We start from the raw sequence: 21,667 nt of genomic DNA on the forward strand, positions 1-21,667 counted from the left end.
AATGACCCTGGCTAATGTTAATAGGACGTTACTTTATCAATCAACTAACAACTAACTATGTAATACAAATATACATATAAATGGATGTTGCTCTCAAAAGGATAAGTTTGCCATATCAAGTCATAGAAATTGATTGCATAATTAAAATAGTACATAAGTTATGTTGTATTCAATTTCAGATTTTCAATAAAGATAATTTTGAAAGCATTGGTTAGGTTTTGGTTTATTAAATTGAATATATTAACTCTTACACTTTTCATAATGCTATACTACTAAAGCATGCCGTGAAAGACACTAAGCAACACACCCCACCCGTTCATAATTTACATGGCTGCCGAGTCCTATATGGAAACTCATATGGCAGAACACGACGGAGTAGTCCTAGTCTGAAGAGCTAAAAAACCTCACACTGATCAAAACGTGAAAGGTCACCATGTGTGACGGGGATCTTATTATATGTCGTCAATGAAATACAAAAAGATAAAGTTCAGTATTGGATGATACGCATTGTAGGAAAACTTTCGAAACGAGTGAAGTGACGAGGCATGACTTTGATATTTCGAATAAAAACAGGAAGCCTTTTACATTTTGCATTCGTCCAACTCTTTCCTTTTAATTATCATCTGATTCTCAATCTAAAATAGCAACAGTCGGGGAGGAGTAGATGAGGGGCAGCATAACTCTATGAAAGATTTCGGCAAATGGTGGCTATTGAAAAGGACAGACAATTTATAAAATGAGCAAAACACTTTGTTGTGGAGAAAAGAGCTAATGGGATTATTTTTGAATGCCATGTCGTTTAAAAAATGATACTAGTCTAACGTTAGCCGGCGCCATATTCTCATAAAAATATCGATATTTTTTCTCGATATTTTTTATACGAACTCTATTCAAATTTAGATTTTAGAGCTGTAAATAATTATTAGTATACACAACACTTCAGATAAATAAACATTCTGTCAATATTTATAGAATATTTTAGAATTTAACAGCCGTATGAAAATGACAATAAAATACAGTGTAGATGGTCGTATAATTTTTACTTAACATATTATCGTGATTAAAAAAAATATGTGTATTAAAAAGTTAGTTGACACGTTACTCATTAGTATGTGTGATGGAAGACACAACGTGGTTTGTCCGAATAAGGTTGATATGTTATTTTCCGGGTAGTTCCGTTTCCGATACAGTTTTCCGCATGGTTCCGTTTCCGCATAGGCCTCCGATTTTACAATCGCCTTATATCTATGGCGTCAACATTTGTGTGTGTGTCGTCGTACTGTTCCAGAATGTCATTTACAGATCTGTTGATCATTCTGTTGTTGTTGGGATGCTTCCATGGTTCATTAGGGAAGCCATTTAGTGGAGAATCATTATCTCCAGTGATTTTGAGTAAGTTTTTTTAGATGATAATATATTTTTTAAAACTTTGGCCTAGTGGCTGACACTGAACTGGTGGAGTGAATCTGCTCAACTCGATTTGCGCTCTTCTAAGAAGAGAAGTCTTCTCAGAAGATCTTCCAGCCTATAGACGGAAGAGCTTCCAGAGTAGAAGAGCTACAATCGAGTGAACGGTAGTTATATTCTGGAAGTAGAAGAGGGCAAATCGAGTTAGGCTCAGTTCACAGACACGTGATTATGAGTTATGCCACTAAATGTGTCAGCTCATAGACCACTTACACACCATGGTAGGCCTATATCAGAGATAAAGACCAATAACAGGCTTTGCAATGTAATTTTTCGCCTTCAAAATACTGAAAAACAACTTTACTAGATGTAGTGGGCCGATTTTGTCCAAATCATTTACTGTAAAAAACAGTTGAAATTCTTTTAACCACTGTAAATTTCCTAATGCAGTGGAAATGTCAAAGACAAAACTTCAATTATATAATATTTTTATTTGTTTTCTTAAAATCTTAAAAAAAGAGTTATCTCCCCTCTGAAAAGCAAAAAAAAAATTGTTATTTTGACAATATTTTCACTTTAAAGGATTTTGGTTCCCCTAGCTGTGCATATGGCATTTTGGGACCGATCGGTTTAAGTTAATATGTAGTAAAAGTTTGAAAAAATCAGAGAAAAGATCCCTCTTTCCATTGTTAGATGTAGATCATTCTTTGGTGGGCGCCAAGATCCCTCTGTGATCTCTTGTTATTTCATATATAAACCCTGGGATATTGAGGATGACAAGTCATTGGATCTGCCATCAAACCATTTGTCTATAAATTAAACCAACTGTAGGAGTCTTTACTAGACTGTATATATGGTGCATTGAAGAACTTGTATCTTGTATTGATTATAATTTTAAATGTGTCTTCTTTCTGATGTATCACAGTGAAATTTTAACATATCTTATGAGCAATCTTGATTAAATTCAGTGGGTTTTTTATATAGTAAAGTGTCTCTGTCATGTGTTATACATGTAGATATACATGTACAAAAAATACATAATGCATTAATTTATTTCAGTAGTACATATACAGTGTACTGTGTATAAAACTGATTTTGGCTGTTTTATTTCCAGTGCCTGGTGATGGAGGGAGTCAGTTCTATGCCAAGCTGAATAAAACAACAGTTCCACATGTCTTCTGTGAAAAGCAAACGTCTGACTATTTTAATTTATGGCTCAATATATATGAATTGGCACCCTACCTGATTGACTGTTTTACAGATAATATGAGGTACTGCCAAATTTGTCCTAAAATAATATTTAACATTTCAAAGCTTAACTTCTCCATATATCCTTATATCATTGCTTTGATGATATAGAAGATATATGTGTTCTGGAATAACAATTTTTTCATGATGTCCTGATGTAAAATTCAAAGATGGTGTCATTATCAGTTCATATAATAAGTAACTTTGATAACCTTAAAATAGATTTTAATGCTTAAACTACACAAAACCAAACTTTCCTATTACACTGCAAATATATAAAGCAAGGTATATATAGCTAGAGTTACAATGTATGTAAAGGGACTCTAAACCTGGTGGCCAAGTTGTTAAAAGCATTCATATTTGTTTCACAAGACTGGGCTGTGAGTTTATACTTAGAAGTTGCTTGCCAAAGACAATTTTTGTAGGATTTTCCAGGGAAGTCTAAAAGATTGATTCATAATTTTTAATTTGTTTGATGAGTCCATTGAATCAAGGAAAAGTTCAGCTGGGCACTCAATCTTAGAGGTTGCGGCTATCAAGTCCCTTGCTTTCATTTAGCAACTTGTATTGATTATTAGATTTAGCAATATACTTGTTGTTTATTTAGTAGTTAACTGTAAAAGAGATTAAGTTCTGATGTTATATGGTTTCAGATTGGTATATGATCGCAAGACTCACACTACCCATAATGCCCCTGGCGTTGACATACAGATTCGAGGCTGGGGGGACACTGAGACCGTCGAGTGGCTGGACCCTTCACACTTTGGTTTTAGTGAGTATTCATAGCCATAATAGATCTTTATATCTACCGTCATTACAAATCATCATCTTGTTCAGAAAGATGAAAAGAAATGAGATACTGTATATGATAATAATTATTTTAAATTTCCATGTTTTATTTTTCTTTACAGCCAGTTACTTCTACTACATTGCACAGGAATTGGAATCCTTGGGGTACAAGCGAGGTGTCTCCATCAGAGGAGCTCCATATGATTTCCGCAAGGCACCAAGTGAGTTTCAGGAATGTTTGACTTACAATGTACAATGTACTTGTATTACATTGTATTTGAGTTACATTGTACACTAGCAATCTTACCATAAAATGTTTTCAAAATAAGATGTCATTTAGCAACCATGTTTACTGCCATATGTGTGAAAACAAATTAAACATTCTTTTCGTTGTGTTTATAATTAAAATTTGGTTTACATTGGAGAAGATAAGTACCACCTGCTGTATTCATTGTATTGTCATAATTCTCAAAATATTCTTAGGCAAAAAAAACAATATGTTCGCTTGGGGTTTTACTTGCCATGAAAGTATTGGACGTTTGGTTAAACAGCATGAGTACTAAATGAATTACATGATTGTTATAACATAGAACATGTGTTGATTTCAATTGGTACGTATCTATCGGTAACTACTCGGATAGTTGATTGGTGAGGAGCTCAACAAAGGATATTCCTTACAGCTATATATGGAAGATTGTGAATGCCTGATTTGATGTTTTTGTTCTTTTATGATATTTGAAATATTGTTTTTCTATTCCTACAAACCTAATGAACAAATATATGAATATTCGTTGATAATCGTAGTTATGTATAATGTATGCACATGCCCATCAGGCAAATATTGTCACAATATTTGAAAAAAACTAACCAAAATAACATGTAGAATTAAAACTAATTGGGGAATTGTATTCAAGCTGAAATAATTCTTGTGATGAATGTAAATATAATTAGTGTTATCCTATCTATGTGTTCAGATGAGCTAGGTGGTATGTACAATAAGCTTGTTATCCTATCTATGTGTACAGATGAGCTAGGTGGTATGTACAAGAAGCTGCAGGATTTGATTGAGGACACCTACATCCTGAACAACAAAAGTTCGGTGACCTTAATCGGTCACAGCATGGGTAACCCTGTCACACTCTACTTCTTAAACCACATGCCACAGGCCTGGAAGGACAAGTATGTCAGGAGATTTATTTCTCTAGCTGGTGTATGGGCAGGCGTCATCAAAACTCTCAGGCTCTTCGCTTCAGGTTAGAATATGAATTATTGGAATACAAGTATCGGCCATGTTTTTGCTGCAGATGATGTCATAACTTCTCTTTACTCTATCTAGTAAATATTATTGAAATTTTTTTTTATAGAAATAGATATTCTTCCTTCATAAGATTACATTATTATATATATCTGCCATTGCATTCATCTTTGTGCAAGGGGAGATAATTCAAGTTTTAAAATTTATCTTTCCAAAGGAATAACAAATTAAGTAACTTTCAGTGAATCTAGCTTTGATGTACTTCTATTTTGATTTGAGTGGTTCTCTCAATGTTTGAATAAAAATGTTTTACATGTTCTATTCAGAGTTTATAGAATTCTGCTACTGTAGATTTCGCTAGAAAATGACCACTTATTTCATGAATGAAAAAAACTCTAAAGAGTTTGATATTTTTCAGATTTCTTTGCATATTTATTATGCAAACATTGGCCAAAAAACTGAGAATTGTGCGAAAAACCAACATGATTTTGACATCATACTAGAGAAATCCACATTGCCTATTAATCTGGAAAAACAATTCCTTAATAAATCAATAGAATCATTACATTCCAATCTAATTAAAATTCGATGTTCATTATCTACTCCGTACAGTCCGTATACTTCATACGGAGTGTATGGAGTAGATAATGAACATCAAATTTTAATTAGATTGCATACATTAAAAAAAAATTGATTATAAGCATTTATGTTACCTTTTTAATTTCGTTGGGTTATGAACAAATTTTGTTTTGGAACTTTTCGTGAATCTGAGTCAGTAGTCAGTTTTATGGCTCTCCTTTTCATAGAAACGAATACTAAACAATGAATAATTTCTCCCAAAATGAGAAACGTTTTCCCCTAAACATCATCAACATGTATCTGAATTTGAAACAACAACCCCCAAACCTTGATGTATCATACTGTATATCAATCCTTATTCATTGCAGGTGACAATTTAGATGTTTATGTAGTTGAAGCCATTAAGGCACGGCTAGAACAAAGATCAATGGAAAGTACAGCGTGGTTATTGCCCTCTGACCTTTACTGGGCAGCTGATGAAATCTTGGTCTCACGGCCGGAGAGAAACTATACTGTGAAGGACCTGAAACAGTTCTTCCTGGATTTGAACTTCACTGATGGCTATGACATGTTCCTGGATACAAAAGACCTGATCAGGGACCTCACCCCTCCTGGAGTAGAAGTTCACTGTTTACATGGTTTTAACCTGACTACCCCAGGAAGGTTGGTGTATGGTCCAAATATGTGGCCGAACTCTCAACCAAAAGTTATCCCAGATGATGGCGATGGAACAGTCAATCTACGTAGCCTCGTAGCCTGTAAAAACTGGATAGGAAAACAGAAACAGACAGTTCACCACCAACAGTTTATTCATGCAGAGCACATGGAGATTTTAAAAGATCCTAGAATAATAAAATATCTTAAATCTGTTCTTTTGTCCTAGCACTAGATATTATAATGTTAATTAGCTTGTACCTTTCACTGTTGGCTTACTTTCCCATTTGTTCAGAATAGGGGTTGTAGTGGTTAAGATATTACCAGAAGCCCTCCACTTCTGGGTGACAAATTTGAATCCCATGTTGGGCAGTTGCCAGGAAATGACTGCTGGATGGTAGTTTTTGGTTACTCTGGATTTTCTCCTCCATCTTAACATGATCCTGGCTTTTAATAAGACGTTAATCTTATCAAATTTCTATGTTCATTAGAATAACTCAGTTATAGATAGTTTCTTTAACTTGATTCGAAGTATGAAAATGTATACAAGACAGAAATCACAGATTCCGAGATGAAGAAACTTGAAGTGAATGATTTGAAGAAAAATAATATAAAAGCAATTGCAATCATTTGTTTGGAAATCTTGAAATCAGACCAAATTAGTTTTATTCATAACTGCAAAATCATATTTTTGATTTCCTGGAAATTCATTGATCAATCTTTTTACAAACTAAACATATAACATAGCCGAAAATTTGGAACAGAGACTGTTTATACTATGTATATTGTAAACATATATACTTACAAAGTTGCAACGTCATTGTACTTCATCTTGTTTTTATCATCATCTACCTCCGTCACGGTGTAAAACGAATTTACATTAATTTTTGATAATATAATCAGATGAAGCATGTTGTAATCCATGTATACGTTATTATATATGTTGTGTTATTTTCTAAACAATATATTGCATCATTAGCTTTATTTATATACTTAAATATGCTCCACCGCCGACAGAGCATTAATGATATTCATCATTTGAACAATAATTGGTGTTTAATTGTGTATATATATGTCTAATTAACACAAAAAATAATACAAGATAATTTACTTTGCCTTTGGTGCATGCACAATCAGTACTTCATTCCATATAGGATGTTCTGTATTTGCACATTACAGAGTTATCTGCCCTTGCGGGTAGGTACTAATTGTGACGTCATGTGTTTGCGAGCGTAGCATTATACTTTTCGGAGAAAACGACATAAATTGCGCTCACAAAATAATGACGTAACAATCAATACCTACCTACAAGGGAGCTAACTCTGTAATATGCAAAGACGGAATAGTGCCATGGAATTTTTTCGGGATGCAATTAATTATTTTTTTTATATTTTTAACTTGAAGTAAATTTAGAAGCTCAAACTTTTCAATAGTGGTTATGGTGTAAAGTAAGTAACTTTTGCTTTGGAAGAAAAATACGAAATCGTCTGCTTCTGTTTTTTAATACTGAAAAAAATACCTTTTGTCAGCAGTGGAGCATCTTTAAACAGTTTATTGAAAGTTTTACCTTTTATGTAAACTGTATAAATGCCAAATTATTTATTGATGCTGTAAATTTATTTATTTTTGTGGTGATTTCATTTAGCATTTCATCTCTAACTGATTTTTTTTGCAGCTATCTAATTCATGATTTATAGATAGTCATATGGTTCTACAGTACGTATGTTTGTCACATTTTACAGAAATCGATTTTAGCATATTTGTCTTGCAAAATAAGCTAAATTTAATCGCCTGCAAAATAAGCTTAATTTAATCACCTTCAAAATAAGCTAAATTTAATCACCTGCAAAATACAGTGTCTAGTGTTCTTTAAGTTACGGTAACAGTAGTTTATTTTAAGAGAAATTGAAAACAGATTAGTATTTGCTAACTGTATCATACAAATTCTGATAAGTGTTCAAAATTTGTATGATTAGATAGAAATGCTGTAGAAATATTAGCTTTAGTTTACAACCATGGATGGTTCCGGTGCATGAATTAAATTTATGTGTAGTGCCTTGGAATAATTGTACATTTACTGTCTGTAGATTTTGAATTTATCCTGCAACTTGCATCGTTTTTATCTTGAGTACACCAAACGCGTGTCCGGCTGTGACACATTAAAGCTGTACTATTACAGTACATGGTACGAATGAAATCAAAAGTAAATTCATGTTTAAAAAAAATGTATGATCTGGCCTTTTCAAATATTGAATGTCTGTCTTTCTTGTCAAAATAAATTTTCAGAGATATGGATGAAATTACGTATTTTTTGGTGCATGTTAGTTATGATAGTGTTATTTTAAAGGTTTTAATTGGTGCAAGATGGTTTTTTTTGTTTTTTTTTTGTATTTTGTTAATTGGTTTTTGTTGTTTTTCTCTTACTATATTGTTCATGTGTGAAAATTTGCTCAAACATTTCTCCGAAATTCGATAAAAATATTGAATTTGAAATGCACTCTTCAGTTCATCAGTTGTACATTTTGATTCTGTTTATGAATGTTGATATACATGTATATGTAACTGAAAATCTATAAGTTGTTCAGTAGTTAATTAATGTGTATACATGTTTGTTGCTGTAAAGATCTGTATACGTGTATAGGTTTAAGTAATCTCTGTTGGTAATTGATATCGCTCACTGATATTTTACTAAAGTGATTTCTGTGTACCAGTATTTATTTTGATATCTACCACATTTAATAAAAACATGTCTAAAACTTACAGAATACTTGGATCACCAGAAGCATATATGCAATGCATTGCTTAAGTCACTGATCTTCTGGATTGCCCTTGACATAAAGGTCAGAGAACTGAAATATTTTCTTTTTTCAAACAGCTGTTTTCAAACATTTGATTGTATATGGCAAGATGACATGTCATGGGCCTCTTAATCTTGTTCATGAAGAAAATATCTTGGGCATTTACTGGAATAAAATCTAAATATTCAGTAATAATACTTAAATAGTAATATTTCAAAATGCAATATACATTGTATGGATAATGATATAGATGTATGTTATGGTCGTTTTGGTGACTTTTTCACTTTTTGTTTACCTCTTAAGATATCTTTAGAATTGCAGCTAATTGATGTAGTCAGTACTTTTTTGTATGCCTTGCCAATGTATAAATTGGTGCTTTATTGTTGTAATAGAAGCTTTCATATCCACAGGCTTTAGTAAATAACATAGTACTATACTTACAGAATTACTAACAATATTGTTTGGTGCATGAATGCCATAAGCTGCAATATTGTAGCTTTAAAGACTTTTAGACAGATAACATTATTAGCTCACCTGGTCCGAAGGACCGAGGTGAGCTTATGGGATACCGCAGCGTCCGGCTTCCGGCGTCCGTCAACAATCGACTTCTTCTCCATAACCGCTGGTCGTATTTCAACAAAATTTGACTGGTAGCATCCTTATGGGCTACTTACTGAAAATTGTACAAATGATGGGGCTGATCCCCCGGGGGCCTGCGGGGCGGGGCCAAAAGGGGCCAATTTGGCTATTTCCATATAAACGACTTCTTCTCTGAAACTAAGCATGGTATAGCACCCATAATACAATGGTAGCATCCTTATAGTGTGGGGATTCAAAATTGTGCAAATGATGGGGCTGACCCCCCGGGGGCCTGAGGGGCGGGGTCAAAAGGGGTCAATTTGGCTATTTCCATATAAATGACTTCTTCTCTGCAACTAAGCATGGTATAGCACCCATAATGCAATGGTAGCATCCTTATAGGGTGGGGATTCCAAATTGTGCAAATGATAGGGCTGACCCCCAGGGGCCTGAGGGGCGGGGTCAAAAGTGGTCAATTTCCATATAAATGACTTTTTCTCTGCAACTTAACATGGGATTACGCTCATAATGCAATGGTTACATCCTTATAGGGTTTGGATTCAAAATTTTGCAAATGATGGGGCTGACCCCCCGGGGGCCTGAAGGGTGGGGTCAAAAGGGGTTAATTTAGCTATTTCCATATAAACGACTTCTTCTCTGCAACTAAGAATGGAAGAGCACTTATAATGCAATGGTAGCATCCTTATATGGTTGGGATTTGAAATTGTACAAATGATAGGGCTGACCCCCGGGGCCTTAGACGGCAATAGATGCGAGTTCAAAAAGGTCAATTAGGCTACTACTTTCATATAAATTACTTTGTCTCTGAACCTATGTATTGGATAGCATATTTGTATGGTATCAATAGCATCATTGTATGGTTGTGATTCAAAATTAAACTTTGGGAGTCAATTTTGCTTGTTTTTCTAATTGTCAGAGTCTTGTGATAATTACTAACAAAAAACCAGGTGAGCGATACAGGCCCTCTGGGCCTCTTGTTGTCATTAGAGCTACAATTGGTGCCCATTACTGCTAGTAGAGCAAAGAAAAAACTTGAAAGAGGCAATTTACACCTTTGAATGCACGTTATTGAGTCAATTTTATACTACATACCTACTAGGCAACGTATAAGAGGTTTAAGTCACATTCGAATTTTATTTGCGTTAAATACAAATATTTCAGTCTTTTCAAAGGAAAATTGTACAGCAATTCTACAGAATCTGAAATTTGAGTTTTGTGATCGGTCAGAGAGATATTATTAATGATTGTTATATTGGTTTTACACAAAACTGATATATATATGCATCTATAAGCATGAAATAATTGGAAATCTATAAAAAGCATAGAAAACTTTGCCCAAGTGATTCACTGCGGCAGTGCTCCACTAGTACACATAGGGGTGATTTCATACCCGACTGGATAGCATAGTAGGGTGGGTATGTAAATTCTTTCTAGAATGCCATATGTTTATATGAAATAATTTCATGAATTTTGCATGAAGTTAACCTACTTACAAGTATTCATGTAATTAATCTGTCAATTACATAGTATAATATAGTTAAGAAAAACTTACCAGAAAAAATAGAATGAAAATTTTTGGTGAAATACCCAAAATATTCTAAATTTTTGCCTCATTCATATTAGAAACATTGTTTGAAGTGTTTATTTAATATCTGCCCCATCCTTGATATATAACACAGTAAAATGTCATGAGTGGAAATCCATCAATGTGTATTATTATTTCTTTTATTTTTCTCATTGTGCACATTTTGAACTTGTAACTGTAACAGTATTGTAAGGCATCTGTTCATTGCTATGACATTATTGAATACCACAGGCACCTTTCTTGTTCATGTTAATGATAGTCTTTTGACTAATACATGTGTAATAGAATCTGCAACAATATACTACATTAAGGTATATTTAAATGGAAAATTTAGTCTGTGATTGTATTTAAGTAATCAGTATTAGACCAGTTGTAATGTCCGTTGGGGTAGTTGGTATCAGTGTGATTTACCCGTCTGTTATGGTCAGTGTGTACAATGTAATGGATAGCTCGGTGCCTTTGTAAATCTAGTTGTTACGTCTTTTAGACAGAACTGGAACCTACCACAGTGGAGTAAAGCACTTGATGTCTAGTACAAAAATTGCTCAACAGTAGCATATAACTTTTCAGATGCATGATCTTATCTGAAAAGTTACTTTATCCAATGATCGAAGGAGTCTCTCGGGTGGCTATTTGTTGCTATTGTATAGCTTATGAGAATCTGACTCGAGTATGAGTATTGTGTACTCAGAGTACATGCTTGATTGTATAGCTATGCAATTAGGAAATTATTCTTGGCATTTGTCGATATATTTTATTCCATTTGTTATAAGGGATGTAGGACAATAGTTTCATGTAACATTTCACTTCATGGTTATTTGGTAGAATAACTTTACTGAATTTTCTTAAAAGATTTTGAATGTAATTTTGATGTTAAAGACATTTATAGACATGAAATATCAATTCATTGATAAGTTAATCCTGATTCTGACCCGTTATCGTAAAATATCACTAAATGCTCAGTACAAGCAAAGTTGTGTTACTGATTGGTATTTATGTTCTTGAAGTTATTTCATTGATTATATCATAAAATAATTTAATTATTTTGTAATATGTCGATCATTCCTAAAAAAAATTCCGTAAAAGCATGTATTTACATTTTTACTGCAGTCCCACTCTGTAACATTACCAAGCGCAGTTGGCAGTCATATAGACTATGACCTCCAATTGCATATATTGACGTCATTATCATTGTGACGTCACAATAAGTTGTGTCAGCGGTTACGGAAAACAGCTGTTCAAATGGCTGTTCCATCCTTGATAATAACAAATGATTAATTCATTATAGATGCAAAACCCCTTGATATGTCAACATAAAATTGTAACCAAATGTAAATATAAGCATTAAACGTCTTTCAGTTGGCCTTCATAGCCAATATGAAGGCCAACTAGACAAGGGTAAATCCAGCATGAAGCACTTGTGCACTTCATGGAATTTGCCTCTCTTCAGTTGGCATTCATATTGGCTATGAATGCCAACTGAAAGACTTTCAATGCTTAATGAAAACATTACACAATAGATACCAGTTTAGTTCTATTAGTTGACAAATGTTGTAATGATGTTATATACCGGTATGTGATATAATGAATACACTGTATGCCATACTGATTTTTGTCATTGGTCAGAGCTAAGTTTCCTCCTTGTAAGTTAGTAAGATTTTGAATGTGGTATTTTTGAGGGCATAGGACCTCTCTCATTACAATCAATTCCTCTGTATTTATTTCAATTTGTAAAAGATACATTAAGATAGTACTATAAATTTAGAAAATGTTTTATTGGAAATTAATTCTTTAAATTACTTTATTTTGTCTCATTTTTTTTTTTTTTTTTGTAAGATATTGTGCTATTAAATGCTCATAAAATTGGGAAATACTGTTTTATTTGTGCTAGATGTAAATTTACAAAGAGCCATTGTAAACCAACTCACTGCAACATGTCTCCAACACAGATAGAATAGAAACCTCCAACACAGAGTAGAAACCTCCAACACAGATAGAGTAGAAAACTCCAACACAGATAGAGTAGAAACCTCCAACACAGATAGAATAGAAACCTCCAACACAGTGTAGAAACCTCCAACACAGATAGAGTAGAAACCTCCAACACAGATAGAGTAGAAAACTCCAACACAGATAGAGTAGAAACCTCCAACACAGATAGAGTAGAAACCTCCAACACAGATAAAGTAGAAAACTCCAACACAGATAGAGTAGAAACCTCCAACACAGAGTAGAAACCTCCAACACAGATAGAGTAGAAAACTCCAACACAGATAGAGTAGAAACCTCCAACACAGATAGAATAGAAACCTCCAACACAGATAGTAGAAACCTCCAACACAGATAGAGTAGAAAACTCCAACACAGATAGAGTAGAAACTCCAACACAATAGATAAAACTCCAACACAGATAGATAGAAACCTCCAACACAGATAGAGTAGAAACTCCAACACAGATAAGTAAAACTCCAACACAGATAGTAGAAACCTCCAACACAGATAGAGTAGAAACCAACACAAAGTGAAACCCAACACAGATAGAATAGAAACCTCCAACACAGATAGAGTAGAAACCTCCAACACAGATAGAGTAGAAACCTCCAACACAGATAGAGTAGAAACCTCCAACACAGATAGAGTAGAAAACTCCAACACAGATAGAGTAGAAACCTCCAACACAGATAGAGTAGAAACCTCCAACACAGATAGAGTAGAAACCTCCAACACAGATAGAGTAGAAACCTCCAACACAGATAGAGTAGAAAACTCCAACACAGATAGAGTAGAAACCTCCAACACAGATAGAGTAGAAAACTCCAACACAGATAGAGTAGAAACCTCCAACACAGATAGAGTAGAAAACTCCAACACAGATAGAGTAGAAACCTCCAACACAGATAGAGTAGAAAACTCCAACACAGATAGAGTAGAAACCTCCAACACAGATAGAGTAGAAACTCCAACACAGAAGATAGAAACCTCCAACACAGATAGAGTAGAAACTCCAACACAGATAGATAGAAACCTCCAACACAGATAGAGTAGAAAACTCCAACACAGATAGAGTAGAAACCTCCAACACAGATAGAGTAGAAACTCCAACACAGATAGAGTAGAAACCTCCAACACAGATAGAGTAGAAACCTCCAACACAGATAGAGTAGAAACCTCCAACACAGATAGAGTAGAAAACTCCAACACAGATAGAGTAGAAACCTCCAACACAGATAGAATAGAAACCTCCAACACAGATAGAGTAGAAACCTCCAACACAGATAGAGTAGAAAACTCCAACACAGATAGAATAGAAACCTCCAACACAGATAGAGTAGAAACCTCCAACACAGATAGAGTAGAAAACCTCCAACACAGATAGAGTAGAAACCTCCAACACAGATAGAGTAGAAAACTCCAACACAGATAGAGTAGAAACCTCCAACACAGATAGAATAGAAACCTCCAACACAGAGTAGAAACCTCCAACACAGATAGAGTAGAAAACTCCAACACAGATAGAATAGAAAACTCCAACACAGATAGAGTAGAAACCTCCAACACAGATAGAATAGAAACCTCCAACACAGATAGAGTAGAAACCTCCAACACAGATAGAGTAGAAAACTCCAACACAGATAGAGTAGAAACCTCCAACACAGATAGAGTAGAAAACTCCAACACAGATAGAGTAGAAACCTCCAACACAGATAGAATAGAAACCTCCAACACAGAGTAGAAACCTCCAACACAGATAGAGTAGAAAACTCCAACACAGATAGAGTAGAAACCTCCAACACAGATAGAGTAGAAAACTCCAGCACAGAGTAGAAACCTCCAACACAGATAGAATAGAAACCTCCAACACAGAGTAGAAACCTCCAACACAGATAGAGTAGAAAACTCCAACACAGATAGAGTAGAAACCTCCAACACAGATAGAGTAGAAACCTCCAACACAGATAGAGTAGAAACCTCCAACACAGATAGAGTAGAAACCTCCAACACAGATAGAGTAGAAACCTCCAACACAGATAGAGTAGAAACCTCCAACACAGATAGAATAGAAACCTCCAACACAGTGTAGAAACCTCCAACACAGATAGAGTAGAAACCTCCAACACAGATAGAGTAGAAAACTCCAACACAGATAGAGTAGAAACCTCCAACACAGATAAAGTAGAAAACTCCAACACAGATAGAGTAGAAACCTCCAACACAGAGTAGAAACCTCCAACACAGATAGAGTAGAAAACTCCAACACAGATAGAGTAGAAACCTCCAACACAGATAGAATAGAAACCTCCAACACAGATAGAGTAGAAACCTCCAACACAGATAGAGTAGAAAACTCCAACACAGATAGAGTAGAAACCTCCAACACAGATAGAGTAGAAAACTCCAACACAGATAGAGTAGAAACCTCCAACACAGATAGAATAGAAATCTCCAACACAGATAGAGTAGAAACCTCCAACACAGATAGAGTAGAAAACTCCAACACAGAGTAGAAACCTCCAACACAGATAGAGTAGAAACCTCCAACACAGATAGAGTAGAAACCTCCAACACAGATAGAATAGAAACCTCCAACACAGATAGAGTAGAAACCTCCAACACAGATAGAGTAGAAACCTCCAACACAGATAGAGTAGAAACCTCCAACACAGATAGAGTAGAAAACTCCAACACAGAGTAGAAACCTCCAACACAGATAGAGTAGAAAACTCCAACACAGATAGAGTTGAAACCTCCAACACAGATAGAATAGAAAACCTCCAACACTGATAGAGTAGAAACCTCCAACACAGATAGAGTAGAAACCTCCAACACAGATAGAGTAGAAACCTCCAACACAGATAGAGTAGAAAACTCCAACACAGATAGAATAGAAACCTCCAACACAGAGTAGAAACCTCCAACACAGATAGAGTAGAAAACTCCAACCAGATAGAGTAGAAACCTCCAACACAGATAGAATAGAAACCTCCAACACAGATAGAGTAGAAACCTCCAACACAGATAGAGTAGAAACCTCCAACACAGATAGATTAGAAACGTCCAACACAGATAGAGTAGAAACCTCCAACACAGATAGAGTAGAAAACTCCAACACAGATAGAGTAGAAACCTCCAACACAGATAGAGTAGAAAACTCCAACACAGATAGAGTAGAAACCTCCAACACAGATAGAGTAGAAAACTCCAGCACAGAGTAGAAACCTCCAACACAGATAGAATAGAAACCTCCAACACAGAGTAGAAACCTCCAACACAGAGTAGAAACTTCCAACACAGATAGAGTAGAAACCTCCAACACAGATAGAATAGAAACCTCCAACACAGAGTAGAAACCTCCAACACAGATAGAGTAGAAACCTCCAACACAGATAGAGTAGAAAACTCCAACACAGATAGAGTAGAAACCTCCAACACAGATAGAGTAGAAACCTCCAACACAGATAGAGTAGAAAACTCCAACACAGATAGAGTAGAAACCTCCAACACAGATAGAGTAGAAACCTCCAACACAGATAGAGTAGAAAACTCCAACACAGATAGAGTAGAAACCTCCAACACAGATAGAGTAGAAACCTCCAACACAGATAGAGTAGAAACCTCCGACACAGATAGAGTAGAAACCTCCAACACAGATAGAAGTAGAAACCTCCAACACAGATAGAATAGAAACCTCCAACACAGATAGAGTAGAAACCTCCAACACAGATAGAGTAGAAACCTCCAACACAGATAGAGTAGAAAACTCCAACACAGATAGAGTAGAAACCTCCGACACAGATAGAGTAGAAACCTCCAACACAGATAGAGTAGAAACCTCCAACACAGATAGAGTAGAAAACTCCAACACAGATAGAGTAGAAACCTCCAACACAGATAGAGTAGAAACCTCCAACACAGATAGAGTAGAAAACTCCAACACAGATAGAATAGAAACCTCCAACACAGAGTAGAAACCTCCGACACAGATAGAGTAGAAACCTCCGACACAGATAGAGTAGAAACCTCCAACACAGATAGAGTAGAAACCTCCGACACAGATAGAGTAGAAACCTCCAACACAGATAGAGTAGAAACCTCCAACACAGATAGAGTAGAAAACTCCAACACAGAGTAGAAACCTCCAACACAGAGTAGAAACCTCCAACACAGATAGAGTAGAAACCTCCAACACAGATAGAATAGAAACCTCCAACACAGATAGAGTAGAAACCTCCAACACAGATAGAGTAGAAACCTCCATCACAGATAGAGTAGAAAACTCCAACACAGATAGAATAGAAACCTCCAACACAGATAGAGTAGAAACCTCCAACACAGATAGAGTAGAAACCTCCAACACAGATAGAGTAGAAACCTCCAACACAGATAGAGTAGAAACCTCCAACACAGATAGAATAGAAACCTTCAACACAGATAGAGTAGAAACATACTAGTCTAAATCGTCAATGCAGTAAAAAAAGTCATAACAATAGGTGCATGGAAAGGCAAAAATATGTTATTGTGAAAATAAGTTGATTTACAGTGTTTTCCGTAATAATAAATCTCTAATTTGTAGTGAAGATTTCCTGTTTTTATATATTTAATGTTGAATGGTTGAAAGTTAATATCCAGTGGATTGCCATTAGCAATTTTCAGCTTTCTTACTACTTATTCCATTTTTCAGGATATAATGCTTTTCCTTGTTTGCTTTTAAATCAATTTATACATGTACATAAGCAAGACACTGTTATACATATGGTAATTGAGATGGTAGATCCTATATTAAATTGGAGATCCTGATACAGTTATCTCCCCTTCAATGTATAGTTGCCTAGACTGGTGCTATACAGTATGTAATGTAGGAATATGCCTTAACATGTATGATTTCATTAAACAGAAATTTGGTACAAAATTATGACTTATAGTTTGTTGTATACCAGTAATTAACATTCCATCATCAATACAAACATTTATATATAAAAATGTAAGATTACATAATAGTTAATGGTTAGAAACATGGTAATACATTGCTACAACTTCCAGGTGTGACTTTTGTTGGTTTCATTTGTTTGGTAAATTTTTTCATCTTTTCTAATTATCTCTTATGGTTATTATGATTATTGTATGCATACCTGAAAACATTTTCTGCTCTCATTAGTGAACATTGGAACTGTAATTATTATGTATCATGCAATACATTACCGATCAATAATGTTAGTTGGATCCTTATTTTACTAATCCCCCAATATCGGACACTCCATCTTTTGAGGTGCTTGCATTTTTATCCTTGCCTTCCATACATTATAATACTCTGGAATATCTTTAGTATTTCATGGTTATAGTGACTTTTGCCTTATGTTAACTAGTGTCATTATTTTTAGCATGAAACTTTGAAAGAGTGATTTGGTTGATCATATATAAGTGTGCCTGAGTGTATTTGATAATCAATATGAATGTTAGAAATGTGCATGACTTATGTTAACCACAATCCTGTTACATGTTGAACAGCAGAATAAAAATTGAATTTACCAAAGGATGATACATTCTGACCACCGTTTGGCCGTTGTTTTGACTCCTGACATCTGAATAAGATGTATGTAATAACATAATTATGATGATTTCCATATCAACCAGTGATACATCTGGTCACCAGTGATACATCTGACCACCAGTGATACATCTGACCACCAGTGATACATCTGACCACCAGTGATACATCTGACCACCAGTGATACATCTGACCACCAGTGATACATCTGACCACCAGTGATACATCTGACCACCAGTGATACATCTGGTCACCAGTGATACATCTGACCACCAGTGATACATCTGGTCACCAGTGATACATCTGGTCACCAGTGATACATCTGGTCACCAGTGATACATCTGACCACCAGTGATACATCTGGTCACCAGTGATACATCTGGTCACCAGTGATACATCTGGTCACCAGTGATATATCTGGTCACTAGTGATACATCTGTCACCAGTGATACATCTGGTCACCAGTGATACATCTGACCACCAGTGATACATCTGACACACCAGTGATACATCTGACACCAGTGATACATCTGGTCACCAGTGATACATCTGGTCACCAGTGATACATCTGACCACCAGTGATACATCTTACCACCAGTGATACATCTGGTCACCAGTGATACATCTGACCACCAGTGATACATCTGACCACCAGTGATACATCTGGTCACCAGTGATACATCTGACCACCAGTGATACATCTGGTCACCAGTGATACATCTGGTCACCAGTGATACATCTGACCACCAGTGATACATCTGACCACCAGTGATACATCTGGTCACCAGTGATAATCTGGTCACATACATCTGGTCACCAGTGATACATCTGGTCACCAGTGATACATCTGGTCACCAGTGATACATCTGACCACCAGTGATACATCTGACCACCAGTGATACATCTGGTCACCAGTGATACATCTGGTCACCAGTGATACATCTGGTCACCAGTGATACATCTTACCACCAGTGATACATCTGACCACCAGTGATACATCTGACCACCAGTGATACATCTGACCACCAGTGATACATCTGGTCACCAGTGATACATCTGGTCACCAGTGATACATCTGGTCACCAGTGATACATCTGGACACCAGTGATACATCTGACCACCAGTGATACATCTGGTCACCAGTGATACATCTGACCACCAGTGATACATCTGGTCACCAGTGATACATCTGACCACCAGTGATACATCTGACCACCAGTGATACATCTGACCACCAGTGATACATCTGACCACCAGTGATACATCTGACCACCGATGATACATCTGGTCACCAGTGATACATCTGACCACCAGTGATACATCTGACCACCAGTGATACATCTGGTCACCAGTGATACATCTGGTCACCAGTGATACATCTGACCACCAGTGATACATCTGGTCACCAGTGATACATCTGACCACCAGTGATACATCTGGTCACCAGTGATACATCTGGTCACCAGTGATACATCTGGTCACCAGTGATACATCTGACCACCAGTGATACATCTGACCACCAGTGATACATCTGACCACCAGTGATACATCTGTCACCAGTGATACATCTGACCACCAGTGATACATCTGACCACCAGTGATACATCTGACCACCAGTGATACATCTGACCACCAGTGATACATCTGACCACCAGTGATACATCTGGTCACCAGTGATACATCTGGTCACCAGTGATACATCTGGTCACCAGTGATACATCTGACCACCAGTGATACATCTGGTCACCAGTGATACATCTGGTCACCAGTGATACATCTGACCACCAGTGATACATCTGACCACCAGTGATACATCTGGTCACCAGTGATACATCTGACCACCAGTGATACATCTGACCACCAGTGATACATCTGACCACCAGTGATACATCTGGTCACCAGTGATACATCTGACCACCAGTGATACATCTGGTCACCAGTGATACATCTGGTCACCAGTGATACATCTGGTCACCAGTGATACATCTGACCACCAGTGATACATCTGACCACCAGTGATACATCTGACCACCAGTGATACATCTGACCACCAGTGATACATCTGACCACCAGTGATACATCTGACCACCAGTGATACATCTGACCACCAGTGATACATCTGACCACCAGTGATACATCTGACCACCAGTGATACATCTGGTCACCAGTGATATGTCTGACCACCAGTGATACATCTGACCACCAGTGATACATCTGGTCACCAGTGATACATCTGACCACCAGTGATACATCTGACCACCAGTGATACATCTGACCACCAGTGATACATCTGACCACCAGTGATACATCTGATCACCAGTGATACATCTGATCACCAGTGATACATCTGGTCACCAGTGATACATCTGGTCACCAGTGATACATCTGACCACCAGTGATACATCTGGTCACCAGTGATACATCTGACCACCAGTGATACATCTGGTCACCAGTGATACATCTGACCACCAGTGATACATCTGGTCACCAGTGATACATCTGGTCACCAGTGATACATCTGACCACCAGTGATACATCTGACCACCAGTGATACATCTGACCACCAGTGATACATCTGACCACCAGTGATACATCTGACCACCAGTGATACATCTGACCACCAGTGATACATCTGACCACCAGTGATACATCTGGTCACCAGTGATACATCTGGTCACCAGTGATACATCTGACCACCAGTGATACATCTGACCACCAGTGATACATCTGACCACCAGTGATACATCTGACCACCAGTGATACATCTGACCACCAGTGATACATCTGGTTACCAGTGATACATCTGGTCACCAGTGATACATCTGGCCACCAGTGATACATCTGGACCACCAGTGATACATCTGACCACCAGTGATACATCTGACCACCAGTGATACCATCTGGTCACCAGTGATACATCTGGCCACTAGTGATCCATCTGACCACCAGTGATACATCTGACCACCAGTGATACATCTGGTGACCAGTGATACGTCTGACCACCAGTGATACATCTGGTCACCAGTGATATTTCTGGCCACTAGTGATCCATCTGTTCACCAGTGATACATCTGACCACCAGTGATACATCTGGTCACCAGTGATACATCTGACCACCAGTGATACATCTGACCACCAGTGATACATCTGGTCACCAGTGATACATCTGGTCACCAGTGATACATCTGGTCACCAGTGATACATCTGAC

At 36.6% G+C, this 21,667-nt stretch overlaps 1 protein-coding gene across 1 annotated transcript; it reads left to right on the forward strand.

Moving 5' to 3' along the window:
• The first annotated feature begins 1,166 nt into the window (after positions 1-1,166).
• On the forward strand, positions 1,167-11,092 carry LOC138316253 (lysosomal phospholipase A and acyltransferase-like). The gene is made up of 6 exons (XM_069257866.1): positions 1,167-1,392; positions 2,522-2,678; positions 3,309-3,427; positions 3,567-3,665; positions 4,470-4,697; positions 5,647-11,092. Exons 1-6 carry the CDS (start codon positions 1,248-1,250, stop codon positions 6,159-6,161), a joined length of 1,263 nt encoding a protein of 420 aa, XP_069113967.1. The 5' UTR covers positions 1,167-1,247; the 3' UTR covers positions 6,162-11,092.
• Positions 11,093-21,667: the final 10,575 nt, after the last annotated feature.

The sequence above is a fragment of the Argopecten irradians genome, chromosome 2 (assembly GCF_041381155.1).
Source record: "Argopecten irradians isolate NY chromosome 2, Ai_NY, whole genome shotgun sequence".
Classification (NCBI taxonomy): domain Eukaryota; kingdom Metazoa; phylum Mollusca; class Bivalvia; order Pectinida; family Pectinidae; genus Argopecten; species Argopecten irradians.